General features: G+C 36.8%; 1 protein-coding gene across 15 annotated transcripts in view; it reads left to right on the top strand.

Moving 5' to 3' along the window:
* The window catches only part of ERICH1 (glutamate rich 1), a 113,824-nt gene that overhangs the window by 74,112 nt on the left and 24,709 nt on the right, over positions 1–15,003 (top strand). For 9 of the 15 annotated variants that reach the window (XR_012041342.1, XR_012041341.1, XR_012041345.1 and 6 more), the window contains 2 exons: positions 1,312–1,689; positions 4,098–4,292. Coding sequence is in view for 9 of the 15 variants with exons in the window: in XM_072855131.1 (XP_072711232.1) it covers positions 1,312–1,689; positions 4,098–4,292 (573 nt within the window). In the remaining 6 variants the exon portion in view is untranslated. Of the gene's footprint in view, positions 1–1,311; positions 1,690–4,097; positions 4,293–4,998; positions 5,067–8,930; positions 9,174–15,003 lie in introns of those variants that run through there. The other 6 variants (XR_012041343.1, XR_012041344.1, XM_072855134.1 and 3 more) reach the window with 4 other exon arrangements.

Raw genomic sequence — 15,003 nt, 5'->3', positions numbered from 1 at the left:
CAAACAAGCTGAGAACGTCAGAGGCAGTTCAGGAGACTATGCAGATCATTTGGAAACAAGCGCTGGGCTTCAGGTGTCTCTCCTGCATTACACCAGCATTAGCCAAGCAAAGATTCTTTGACCTAAGGGAATAGTATAAAACCAGGTAAATAAGACCACTGGGCTCAGTGCATTGTGAGGAATTTAGAAACACTCAGGTAGAGGTTGAGGGAAAGATAAATAGCTTAATTTTCTAGAGCAAGACATTAGAACAGCACTGGCATTCTGCACTCCATGGTGTTTAAATGTGTGAGGATTTTGTTAGACCATGAAAGAGGGAATTTCAGTTGATTAGACAGGAATTATTATGGGCATGAATATGGACTTCAGCAGCAGTGCGGTCAAAGGGAAGATGGATTCTGGCAGTCTTCCCTGGCTAATGCCGGGAGGGCTTACACTCAGAAGTGAGCGTGTGGGAGAGGCAGTCAGTTCAGGGTCAGAGATTACTTTAGAACTCTGGCTTTGTGTACAGGGATAAGATCTGAGTAAAGAAGCATGAAAGCTGTCTTGGAGAGCAAGAGGGACTTCTTTCCCTTGACATCTGAGCCTTTTGAAGAATTAGCTAGTAAGGAAATTATAATGTAGCAAGGGAATGACAAAACCAAGACAGGCTGTTAAAGAGATCAGAGATTACTTGCCAAGGTCACTGATGCCTTGCATGCTTTCCCTATAAAGTTGATGTCCAAAGCTGAGCTAGCAGTAAGATATCCTGAAGGAGGAGGATGTTTAAGGAGGAGAAAGGAGAAGAATCAGAAGCAGATGCCTGGTGTTTTTAAGGCACAGCACTATCGTGGAGGGATATTGTTGATATAAGCACTATCGTCTGTTATTGTGAATTACATGCATTCTTCTTGCGTTCTTGGTCAAGTCTACCAACTGGTGGTGTAGGGCTCTTGGGGGAGCTCTCTCATCCCATGTGCCCCAGCCCGCCCATACTGTTTTTCACCCTGGCAATTCTTTCGACCTCACTCTCTGTATAGAACCATATTATCTGCCTTAAGAAAGTAAATGTGATGTAAAGTATGTAGCACGAAGGAGAGTATAGTCTTTATTGAAAGCAGAAGGGAAAAGAACTTGTCTTCTTACTCAATGCATTCAGAAAAGTTGGCTTTGACATTGTAGTTCTGAAAGGCATTCTAAGCATAAAAGTAAGGTTAGAGCCACTCAGACATCCCAGAATTTGAAAAGAGTAATATTTCATTGTATGCAGTTCCAAAATGCTTATTACAGATCTTCTTATTTACAACTATCATGTCTCTTTTGAATCTGCAGAGGAGGAATATCAAGGACAAACCAAGAGAAAGCGCATTCGAAGGAAGAAACAAAAGACCAGTTTGCAAAATTCTAATAATTTACATGGAGAACAAACAGAATCTGGAATGCAAGAGACTCTTGTTCAAGATAATTTACAGCTGCAGCAGATAGAGAGTCCCAAAATAAGCAAAAACAAAAAGAGGAAAATGAAAAAGAAGCGACAGAAAGAAAAAATGAGAGCAGCTGGCTTGGTAACAAAAACTACCAGTGTGGATTTTACATATCAGCCTGACAAAAACAACAGAGAAGAAGCAGCACGCTTAAAAGATATAGATGAAAAGGCAGATAGCATTCTGGACTTCCTGCAGGCAACACAACAAATTTATTTTGCTGACAGTATGTACCACCCTTTCTCCTTTCTTTTCATGAGTATTACTACATAGGGGAAAATAGATGTGCACTTATTGCTGTAGAATGGGCCAAATCTACTAGAGAAGTGTCTCTTTTGAACTCAGTAAGACACGCAAGTACTTAGTATTTGTCCCATTTTCTGGTGTGTACGTGAATATGTAAGAATCCACATCACTATCAAAAACTGTGGTCTTAATTTCTTTGTTTCTCTGTCTTTGAAAATATACATAATATTCCTTGCTCTTTTTTAAAACATTCCAATGCACTTGGGGTAAATGTAGTGGTTAAAATGACCAAATTCTTCTTTCCTCTGCAAGCAAACATCCAGAAGGATTACTTGCTTTCAGAGAGCTTCAAATGAGGGCAATAATTGCTATCCTAAACTACTTTCATGCTTACTATCTCTGAACCAACCTACTTTTCGGAAAGTTCTCCTTCCCAGGAGGAGGTTTATTTGTAATATATAAGGAAATCTAGACAGACAGCATCCAAGAGGAAAGGGGAAGATACTGTTGGCACTGAGAAAGTGTATTGGCATAAACCACTTGTGAACAACATGAATGTGAACTGATGCTCAATGCACATTCCATAGCACTTTAAAAAGGATTGCATGGATGTTATCACTAATGGCCTATTGAATGTTCATCTGGCCACTAAAATCAGAGAAGTTCCTACTGTATGTTTCTTCCATTGTCTTCCTAAAAAGCTGTTTGTATGGTGCTTATGTCATAAATGCCTTTCAGAGATAATGAAGTTTTAATGGTAAGTATAGTAATTATGTGTACATACACCAGATTATGTTGGTATCATCTAGAATTAAATATGTTTTCTTAAGGGCAAGCTGGTGTGTTCTTTAGTTGCTCAGCTCAGAACATAGCTTTAAAATGATAACTGTCTTGTAAACCTGGAAAAAAGGAGTGAAAATTTTTTCAAAGTGCATGGCCTTGACTGTCTTTGTGGAGCTGAATGAAGAATATTAAACAGCTTACCTACCTGTATGAGTCCATCTTAAGTCAGAGCTGTCAGCTCCTAGTCCCATAAAATTCATCTTTGACTACAGAATTACTTTAAAAACTCTGTTAAGATGACATCAGGGATTTCATGTCAATTTTTTTCTCAAGATTTATACATAGAATTTTCTTTGCTTACTGTTAAAATATTTCTGCTGTGTCAGGTCTTCATACTAAGCCTAGCATTTGAAATCCATCCTACTTTCTGGCTAATGTATTTCCATCACCAAAAATAAGAATTTTACTACTTCAGTGTACGGCTAAGTAAGCTAAACTACGTGCATTTGTTATAGTGTAACTCCACAGTAACTGAGCAAGATTGTAAACTCAGTTAACAGTTCTGCTGTTAATACATGACCCAGAAGAGAAACCTGGTCAATTATCCACAGCTGTGTTGCATGTTGAATTTTAAGAAAAACTGTTGAGCTTCCAACTTTCTTGGAAGTCAAGTTCAGATTTTAGCAGTGGTTGACAGACTGACTGGCCCTACTGTCAAACCTGCAGATCAGAGCATTGAGCCAGTGAGGACCTTGGAATCCACAGAGAGAAATTCTCAGGTAAAAGAAAGTTCATCTGCAGATAAGATGTCACATCCATAAATCAGAGTGTGACTAACTTTCTTGTTAGGCAAATTCCACTTTATATATAGATCTGACATTATGCTATTTGCCATTTATAGTTGAGTGACTTTAACACTCCCCATTTTTTTTAGATAAAATTGGAAGCCATTGCTTTTAGCAGCATTTTCAAATGGTCACATTGGATTATACTTCTTGTACTTATGTCAGAAAGCTGAATCGGGAAAAATCTGTTCTTCTCAGTTGGCTTGCTGGTAAAAACAGAAGAATTAAAGGGGCAGACTATACTGCTTTAGTACTGTAGAAACAATGTATGTCCTTCTCTGCTGTCTTGCATGCTGTAATATCCGCTTTTTAAATAAAAATGTAAAAGTACCATAACAAGATAATTGGATGCCTCCAGAAGTGCTTTGCAGTAGTTCTACAGAGTTGTTCCCTGTCTCCACATGTGTGTGCATTTTTATAATACATAGTGTATAGGAAGCAAAACCACAGTGCTTTCGCCACAGTAGTTTCTTCAGCACACCTTCTTCCTGTGCTAATCTAGAAAATTTAGATTCTTCTTACATTCCTGTCACTATGAATGCTATTGTCCTTTTTACTTTTTGAATTTGTTACTTTTCCCTCTTACCGTTGTTTGAATATTTAACGAAAAATGGGAGGAGCAAGCTGCTCTTTCATACCTGATATTTGGTTGTAAGTTGTACTAAAAAGGAAGATGCAGTTTTTGAAAAGAAACTGTAATTAGGAAAATTCCCTGTGCTCACTGAGTGTTTTTAATGTGGTTTTCCAATTTTTTTTCCAGATAAATCAGAAGGCACAGAGTCTGCTGTAAATTCAGCAACTGCCCAAGAGCTTTTACAATATCTTGAATCTCGCACCATCTCTTCCTCAGATGTAACTCTTCTGCATCAGCTGAAATCCCTTGTATTGTTACAGGATATTGAGAGATTGAAGGATGCTTTGAAACAATTCCAAGAACAATCCATGATGCTTCCTGGTAGGTACCATTCACTAATGTTCATCTCTGATGTTCTTTTTTGTGTGGATTAAAATTCAGATTTGTCACAGGTGTTTTTATTAGGAAGCTGTAAATATATAGTGGTAAATATATGCTTATACAAGATTTGAAAGCATAATTCCCACCGAAAATACAGTGATTTTCCCTGTTTCTTGTTTGGTTACGATCAATACAGAAATTTTTCATACTTTGCAGCAACTATAAAGTACAAGATAATTCAGGTTCTTAAAAAAATATTTTTTAAATCCATGTTTTAAGACTTAATCATGTTTAAAGCATATTTTTAATACATTCTCTTTGTAGACTTTTTAAATCACAGGTATTAAGTTGCTTACCTTGGAGATTTCACTCACCCAGTTAAGGATTAATTTTACATGCATAAGAAACAATAAAGCCTATTTAATTTCTTCTTGGTCACCTGCATGGCTTCTTTAACACATAGACTTTGCATGCCAAAGTTTGATTTACAGCTTTGTTTTTGTTTAAATGTAAACATTTGGTTTAAGTTTCTAAAAAATACTGTTGATTATGTAAAAACGTAAAGTCACTCTTTATAATAAATGGTATTATAAAGTCATTCATAAAAAGAAAAATTATTCTGTTACTAAATCTTTTCATCCCTGAGGCACAAGTCTGATTTCATTCATGCTTCTTTTGTTCTCTATTATAACCCCTATAATTTTAGTAGAATTTCTTCTTGGACAGTTAATAGTTCCTCAAGTGAATGTGGGATCAGCATGTAGTCCATAGAAGGTATAATAATTCATTTTCCAAGTAGTCTTCATTTAAACAGTCATTGTTACTTGTCATTAGTACATTTTTTGCAGCATCAGACAAATCTACAAGATGTGCTGAATTTTCTTGCCTCCTAAAGAATTTAATCAGAGTTGAGAGCACTTGCTATGGCACGAGAGAATCTCAACCATTTTAGTTAGTGCTCTAAGCCTTTTGAAGAGTAATGACTGAGCTGGTAGTAGTGTGGTAACAGAGTAAATAAGATCATAGCCATCAGAGGCTTAGCAATAACATTCAAGGAAGAGACTACTGCTTGTGTCATCGTTAAAAATTTACACCACGATAGTGGCTAAAGATCCCAGTCAAGACTGGAGTCTACTGCATGCTCTGCATTGTAAAAACACAGAAAAGAGAGAATTCCTGCCTGTAGAGTTCATAGCTGATACATTCTGAAAAAGACACTCTTACATATGTATTCTTTAAAGTGTACATATGGAGTATGACAGCCCTTAAGGTTCTGATGGATCTGAAGTATCCACGTATACATGGAACAAAATCCTTCTGTGCATTCAGTAATTAATTTCAAGCCTAGATTCTATCATCTTAATTATAATCAGATAGTCTCATTGGATGTAATACACATTTGCAAACTAAGTAGGACTCAGCAGGAATAGTGGTAATGATATTGGACCTTTATTAAATGACCTAATTCAGCTTCTGTTGATTTAATCAAATGGAGCTGTTGAAGTGACCATATTCAGGGTATTCCTTACAGGCCTTATCCAAATTCTACTCAGTACAGTAGGAATTCTGTTGGGTTTTGCAGCCTTGAGGCAAGCAGCTCTGTTTACTTTTATATAGCAGAAATGTCAAACTGAAGAGAGAAGAGAAAACAGAAGCAAATTAGAAACAAATCGATGCAACTACCCTAATTTTCTGATGTATGTATTTGTCAACTGAAAAAGCAGAAAACAATTTTCTGAGTTATTTTTAAAATTAATTTTTGTTTCTGCTGATACAGACAGAAATAGTTTACTCTTCCAGTTGATTTTTTTTCCCCTAGTAACTTGTCACTCTGGGCTCAGTTCTAATCTCATTCCAAGTTCAAAGTGGTGTAATCGTAGTAGTTGATTTGATATTCATGAGGTATAACAACATAAGAAAAAGGAAAATACATTGTTACAAATTATTAAAGGATAATTAAACACCTACTAGATACTAATTTGCCTCAGCAGAGTTTAACAATATATTCTATTTGTAATTCAGGAATTTCAGTGAATGAAAATATAGTGCTCTGAAATTTTACCTTAAATTAGGCTTTTAATTATACTTTTTTTCCTACTCTTGGCTCAAAAATAGGTCATCTTGCCCAGTTTTTTTTTTATTTTAGATTCAATTCCCAATGAACAGGTGATAAAAGTTAAGAGTTATTACAAAAACTTGTCTCAGCAAATTCAAGTTCTTGTTATACAAATACAGGTTAGGGCTGTTTATGAAGATAAAAATGTACAGTGCATCATAGTAATCTCAATTTTTTTTACAAGTTTTATTATCTTGCCTTTTTTCTGTTTTGTTCATTTTTACTGGGGCATGATGTACTAGAAAAAAAGGTCATTCCTTATTAACAAGATGAAAAGAAAACAATTTTTCTTAATTTTAGCAAGGTGTATTATTTTTACAAAATAAATTATTTTTAGTTCAAGAAGCAATATGTTAACCCTTTTTCCCATGGTTATGATTCTACTTAAGATGCCAGCATCAAAGGAGTAATAATGGGTGCTATGTTTTGTTCAGTTTTGTCTTTAATTCAAGGAAGGAAAGAGTAGGAAAAAAATGAGAAGTGATCCATCTCTTTCATATAAGTGTACATTCTCCATTAGTAAACTTTACAAAGTAAACACACCATTATATATCTTTTATCTCCTCATATATATATAAGTTATGGTTTAATCTAATTTTCCACTGAGGCTACCAAGTCCCACTCAGCAAGTTTATGCCTACTGATGATAAATTTGCTTTTCTTAGTAACTTTTTACAGACCCTTCAGAGTAAAGCTATGGACTGCCCAAGGTCTGCAGACCACAAATTGAAAACCACTGTTTCAAGACCACGTTTTGGTATTTCCTTCACATCTCTTAGCATGTTATTCAGATTGGGAATCATGGTTCAACCAAAATAAAAAAGAAACAATGAAGAAAAAATAAAAAAGTTGCTGTATTATCTTAAGCTCTTAGATCCCAATATTTGCAGTCATATCAAAGAAAGGTCTAACAAGGTTGGTGGTAGGGTCTGAAAAGTTTTGCAGGAAGAGGAAATTGTGAAGGAGATTGAAGCAGAAAAATTATCAACATTAGTGTATTATCTTTAACCCTTCATTGAAATGAGAAAACATACTTGAACAAGAAAATCTCTGTGGTTAAGAGATACCGGTTGTTTGGTCTAGTTGTCATCCTCCATCAAGTTACCATGTACTTTGTGCTTCAGGTTACTCTATCAAGTTACCTTTGGCCTTGTACTTCAGCAATCATACAAAGTTAAGGTTGATGAAGAGTTTTTGTTTGAACATGGCTAGTTAAAGTGTCATGGTTCTCAGACTGTAAAAAAAGAACAAGATGTCCTATTACTATTTCCATTTATTTGGTAGTCTTTAACAAAAAGTACTTACCTCTACCTAAAGTCTTCTATAAATGCGGGGAAGAAAATGTTTAGAAGTCAAATAGACATGCATTTCTCATGATGGGGGCTTGGCTGATCTCTGTCGGAAAGTCAGTGGCCATTTGCAGAAGGAAGCCAGACACCTTCATGGTCCTGCACAGTGCAGTGGGCAAAGGAGGAGAGCTGTGACTGGAAGTAATGCCCCATTTGCGGGTTGGAAACTGTAGCTTTTGAAATGAGGGCTACTTAATTCTCATTTGACATCAATTATTAAAGCATATTTGATCGCCTAATTAAAAAAAAAGTCATTATCTCCTAATTGGTGAACTCATTCAGCTTCTACTCATCAACTTCATTCCACTATCTATTAACATTTTCCCTTTGTTGGTTAGTATCAAGTCTCAAATATACTCTTCCCTTGTTGCCTAGGAAATTATCACTCACAGAAGAGCTAGAAGCTTCTTTTAACTGCCTTTTTTTGGAGAGTTGTCCTTTATGTATGTCTCCATTGCTGGGGTGTGGGGGGGTACATTTTGAAGACCAGAAGTAATACAATTACTGTGTGCCAACAATGCACAGGCTGGATACACAGAGGCCCTAAAATGATTAAATTTAACCTTTTTTTTGAATGAACATTCAAAGAAAAGGAAATGAAATGTGAAAGTTATATTAGCATAACATTATAGAATCATCTTAAATGTGATATTATGTGATAAGTACTGTAGAAAGTCCTGTCGTTAAAAATAAATAAAGTTACATAGATAATCTCTGAATTAAGACAGGAGCCATGGCATTTTGAGGCTTTAATGCAGCTGTCTGTACAAGACTCTTTCTCAACTGCGGCTTCTAGGTGCTACTGTAAGTTAAATAATAATGTGTGAAATTACTCTCCAGACAGAAAGAAGTGGAGATTGCAGTTCTTTAGCCTTACCCATATGATCATGTCATTTCGATCTCCTTTTTTTCTGAATTATTGAATCACAACAAACAGGACATTCCAAAATACAGAACCAAAATTGTTTCTCATACAAATAACTGACCTTCTAAAAGAAAATGCACCTGTTTATCTAGAAATTCATATGTATTAGTCTTCAAGCTCCAATATCTGCATTGGTTTTACTGAAATGCTAAAATTGAATGGAAACAGATGTTTGCACAAGTCTGTTTCTTTAATGTTCAGAAATGTCATAGAGGTATTTCAGGAGGAATGTGTTTTCTTTGTTTCAGATCATACCAAGATAGTCACGTCTCTGTTGCACTACTGGATTACAGATATCCTTCCTGTGAAGAACAGGAAATAAAGGTTTGCCTGTGTCCATATGCACAGGGTTAAAATTTAGCACACAAACTCTTAACCAAGTAGCAATTGTTCAGGAAGAACAGTGTCAATACATATTCTACACCTTCAGGTAAATGAATTATTTTTCTGTGTTACTAAATCCAGAAGACAATAAACAGGGTATAAATACATGTGATTTTTGTGTTTGGTTGGTCAAGAATATGCATATGCTATATGGCTTGAGTCTTCGTCTGGACTAGTATGTACGTTTCACTTTAGGATAAGGGACTTACCTGGAATGATAAAGTCTGTATCAAGTATTTTGTGTAAGAAGTATAGTGGTTTTTTGTTTATTTATAAATCAATCGTTCCTTTCTGGAAGTTTTATTTCTTGACTTTTCCTGTTTATCTGATACATCTGTTTACCTGAAAAACAGAAATATATTTTTATATTTAAATCTAAGCAACAATACATCTGAGGAATGTATTTTTGCTGAATAAACTGCTCAACTATGGAAACAGATAAATTTCTATATGTGGGTCATGTAGGTACTGTTTGGAGTTATGCAGAAACTTGGATGGCATTTTCAGAACTATTCCATGGCCCAGCCTGTTACAATCTGATGGGCTTCACTGACTGCAGAATTATGGGGCTGGGTTCTCTCACTGATTACTGTGTAGTCTTTCTGCAACTGAGTTTAACCATGTGTAGATGATACAGCAAATAATATCTATGGTTATAAAATGTTTTGGAATCCTGAAGAAAAAAAAGCTTCGTAAGTGAGAGGCTCTTCTCTCAGCTGAGTTATTCACCTGATGATAGGTGATACAGAGCAGACCATTTCTCATATCTTAGTGTGTTAGCTTCCTCATCAGTAGGATGGGGGCAACATATTTATCTCCTCCAACATGTGCTTGGAGATAGATTACTGATGAGACTATACAACCATTGCATAGTTTTTTTGCTTTGTTTTTTTATTATATTGCCTGATATATCCTATTGCAAGGCATTGTTTTTAGTGATGCTCAAAAATGTGTAATAAAAATACAATCATTCCTCTTTCTTCGTTAATTGAAGAAGTTAAAAGGGGTTCTGTATCATGCCAAAGGATTGCAGGTGCAGAAAAAATGGTCTTATGGCTAAGACATCTGTGTGCAGCTCTGGAGCACTTGAGTTAGGTCTGTATCTGTTAAGAAAGATATTTAAGCCAGACTTTGCAGAGGGGAAACTAATAGCGTGCTCCCTGTTTTAATGCTCCTGACTTGCTAACACGTAGGCACTGAACTGTAGCTGTGACTTTTCACTGAGATGCTGTGCGCCTCAGTCCCACATCTGGAGAATTAAGAAAATATCACTTGAATGTGAAGCACCTAGATACTCTATTGACAGACCACACAGGAAATTAATCACTTCATCCTCAGTTTAAGGTTTGAATGTTGTGCAGTAAATGAGGCCTAGGTACAGCACAAAAAGGATATACAGCAACTCATTAGGTAAGCATCATCTGTCCTATACACTGAATATCAAAAAATAAATGAGATCACGTAATTAAAGACAGTATTTTGAAACACAAGTACAAACCAGGTCAAATTAGGACCATACAAACAACTGTAGTGCCTGCATTTCCTGATACTTGAGTGACTGTGCTGAAGGATGTTATAAGGCTGCCACCTTGGGTGGACCCCAGGACCTGAGAATTCCTCCTCCTTGTCCTCTGGATCCCAGACTGGTGCACCTGGAGGCCTGCATGTCTCTCCGTCCCACATCGGTGGAGGCAACTGCAGCTTTCATGTTTCCAGGTTCAGCCGGTAGTGAGGCTTAGCACACATCTCAGGGACATGTGCACGCACACACACACACAACACTCACGTGGCTGACTACACAGGCCGCCACAGACAGGGCACTGCCTTTAACAGCACCCATGAGTAACCCTGCCAGGACTCATACAAAACACAAGTACAGTCATCTTCTCTGACTGGAATTGAAGTTCACGAGTGAAAACATACATGCCTTCACTTCCTAGATTCACATACCCCCATTCACAGATCCATCGAATACCAGCACAGGCCCCCAGCCTCTCTTATATCCCTGCCTGGATCCTGGGCCCTCTTACCTGCTCTGCGGGTCTCCTACTCACCAGCTAGTCCAGCCTGACACATGCTATCACACGTTCACACACTTATCTCACAAGCACTCATGCACTCGTCTCACAGCTTTGTTTATCGCTTTAATTTCTCTTCTTTATTATTTACGTTTCAGTGCTTGGCCATTTCTCATAATATGAAAGTGATTTTTAAAATTACACTGAATTTTAAATAGCTGCGTACAGAGGAGCAGATTTAGGTATCTTTGCCAAACAGAAATATTTTGTACTATCAGTAGTCCAATCCTGGAACGTGAGTAAAATTTCTCAGGTCAAAAATGTACTTTGCTTGAATCGGGTAAAAATGGGGAAAAGATTGCTTTCAGTCTCTCTTTCTTCCTTTCACTTTAACCACTGTAAGAGCCTTATATTCTATGCAGAAATCAGCTGGTCCTAAAAAGCAAGCCTGGGAACAATTTCCAAACGTAGCTAGTTAGAGTCAGTGATATCTGATGTCTTTGTAAATGACCTGCAATAGGAGCTGAATCGTACACTTATCAAACCTGCCACTATTACACTAACAGGGATTATAAAGAGTAGAGGATAAAGTAAAATCTGAGATATTGGAGAGTTCAGAAAATTGGACCAAATTGTAGATTGTCATTGTAGATAAATGCAATCACATAAGAGTGTATTTGTTTCTGAAATAAACGTACCAAACAACGGTGTGGTGAACTGCAACATGCGTAAGGGCAGCTAAGAGCAATACATGAAAGAACACAGCAGAAAGATACAGTTTAAAAGCAAAAGAAATGGACGTTACTCATCCTATAATAATATCAATTAGGCAATGTACTGTTGGTTCCATGTTTAACATCCTATTTGCAGTCAAAAATATTTCATACACCAGAATTTTAATACCTAGTCACTTTGTGTGCTGCTTCTCTAAAAGAAATAGTGCTGAATCTCCCTACACCTTTTATGGTTTATTTGAGCAGCTGTATTACCAACACGGCTGGGATATGAAAACTGAAAAATTTAAATTAAATCCATCAGTGAACACGGTGTGTTTTACATTTCACTATACATGGCTCTTTCAACATAGCAATGAAACGTTTACCACTTTGGATTTTCATGCTAAACTCATAAATGGCAAAGGAGATGGTCTTGAATTTTTGCTTCTTCTGCATCATTCAGTCTAATGAATGTGCAGTGTCATGTGGAATTTTTGAGGCATGGAAGGGTTTTTTCAGTGGACTTTGCATCAGAGAACTTCAGACTGAACTGTACAGACACTATTATCAGCATATTTCAAACTTCTGGGAAGACAGAACTTTAAAATTTTGTTTTTAAAACTTACATGGACTCCAACAGTAGGAAGAATTTAAGGATCAACTAGAAAGTAGCCTGCACGTGGCTTCAAGAGTTAACTTTCTAGTTTGCGTGATTAAACGTTACACAGTAAGGAAGAAACAGCAGCACAGTGGGAGAGAAATCGGGCTCTGAGTAGGTGGTGGTCCCTTCCCAAGGCTCCATGTACAAGGAAGACCACGGAGGCTGAAGTAGTTTTGGGCATTTGTAGTAGTGAATCACTTGTCACTACACTTGTATGCAAGGTATGAGTCCAAAGCCATTATCTCTATATATAGGTACATGTTTTATTCTCAAAATTGCCTGTAAGACCTTAATTCTTTTCTTTTGTGGATATGCAATGTAGGAATCAGTCTCTAATGTTACAGATTTTTAGTGCTTTGTAAGTGGTGCAATATTTTATATAGTACTTTACAATCATGTAGAGTTATAAATTCTTTAATGTGTTTTCTATGACAGTTGGCATTTCTCCCCTGCACCAGTGCAGGGGGTTACTACTCCGTAGGCTGAATCTCTGAAATGAGATCTGGGAAAAAAACCTTAAAAAAAAAAAAGTCAAGGAAGGAAAAAAGTAGTGAGTGGCAGCATGAAGGCAGAAAATTGTTAAGCTGTCTTTGACTGAAGAAAACATGTTTCACCCCAGTAATATCTGGTAATATAATATCACCCAGTAATAAAACCAGTCCACAGAAGTAGAGTGGAAAGTGATGTGTGTTATGCTTGTACAGTATGCTACACATTAAGTATAATAGCAAGGAGTGGTAGTGAAAAAAAAACAGCAAACAAAGCTTTGTATTTAATATTTAGGCTAACCTCAGGTTACAGCTATGTAGATTTTGTGATTAATTTCTTCAGCCCTAGATTGCACCTAAGGAGGGCTGCATTGCACATGTTTATGCAGTTAATTTAGCTTCCCTGTTAACTACTCTATCCTCTGCATTTCATCTAAGTAAATTTTGTTGAACAGGATAATTACAATGTCTGAGTATTTCACAATTTTTAATATATGTTTTTCTTAGATTAAAAACGTGTATTTTTAAACTACTAGATATATGGTGAACTAAGCCATGGGACAAAAGCACTACCTGAGTATAAAGAAAAAGCAGAAATTTAAAAATGCTGTATGTTTCCTACATCTAAAGATCTAGGAAGAAACTATATATTATTTGATTATTTGAAAACAGTGTATATGCACCACAGTGACTCAAAGTCAAATATATAGCTTTAATAAGGACGTTCTCCAAGTTGAGTGCTTAACTTTGTAGAATTAATACTCTGTAGTCATTTTAATGAGCATTTGTAAAATGTATAAGCAAGCTGTAGTTCTCTTTTACGTTATTACTGCAATGCTACATCCTGTTTTAGGATACATAATGCAAAAAAAAGTGTTATCTAAGATTGAAGAGGACCACACAAAAATAGAGAAGGAATCAGTCTGTGGTTCAATGCTTTCTCTTCTTTTCCATCAACTCTAGGCTGCTATAGGTTGCATCAACTAGAGGCTGCTTTTCTTCACTTTCAAGATCTTTGCCAGTCTTCTCAGTCCCTCAGTCAGTGCACAGATGATTCCTCCATCCTCTCAGTCTCTGGCACTGGCTTCCATCACCCATTTGCTACATTTTCAGATTAACACATCTGTGCTTTTTCCCACAGTGCCTTCCACAGCTCTCTACAAAGCAGTCTTTTTATCGTCTTCCTTTCCTTCTTTAAAACTCTACTTTACCATGGTGCTGCCCAAAAGCTTGGCAACAGCTAGGTCAGTAGTGTGCTAAGACAACTGCCTACTGTGGTGACTAACGTTGCCTTATTGTATCTGTGTCCTCCCACATCAATCTGCCTATTTTCTCATCTGTTTTCTTCTTTCTTAAACTAGTAGCAATTTGATGCAGGGTTTGGCCTGCTGCACAGCACCCAGAAATCCACACACAGTGGATTTCTATTATATCTGAGGTGCCAGTGTGCTAGGGGAATGTAATAGACTTAACTACAATCAAGAATATGCTAGAACATATAAGTAAAGCTGCTGATAGTTAAAAATGGCATAATAATTTTATATTGCACATATGATCAGTCTAGTAAAACAGGGACCTGCTTCTGCCTAGCAGACACTTTGGAGGCAGTGTTCATCTGCAGCTTGCTAAGGAAAGCTTGGAAGCATGCAGGGTGGGATTCATTTCTCCTAACTTCACATGTCTACAGTGGAGATGTTTCCATCTGAGCTGCCTATCCTAAAGAACTTTATAATCACAGGGATGAAATAAATACTTGTACAGCCCAATATAACTGATTGCTTCTAGACGTTTATTTTAGGATGAGAACAATGGTACAAATAGGAGAACTTATGTCTTTACAGTGACTGTTATGGGAGCATAAACAGGTAGGTCAGATGGAAACATCTGCATTGCAGGCATCTGGATCTTGAAAATAAAAATTCATTTACTGCATCTGAGAAAGGGACAGGAATGTACATGTTGCATGACAAAAACATCACCTCCTCCCGGTGCTGGTCTGGCAGTGGCAAGCTCCTTCAACTTGGACAGGGCTGTGACCCCCCCCCTCCTTGCTG

Source organism: Ciconia boyciana, chromosome 3 (assembly GCF_034638445.1).
Source record: "Ciconia boyciana chromosome 3, ASM3463844v1, whole genome shotgun sequence".
NCBI classification, from domain to species: Eukaryota; Metazoa; Chordata; class Aves; order Ciconiiformes; family Ciconiidae; genus Ciconia; species Ciconia boyciana.
The sequence above is the reverse complement of the archived record's forward strand: the minus strand, read 5'-3'. Positions and strand labels throughout refer to the sequence as shown.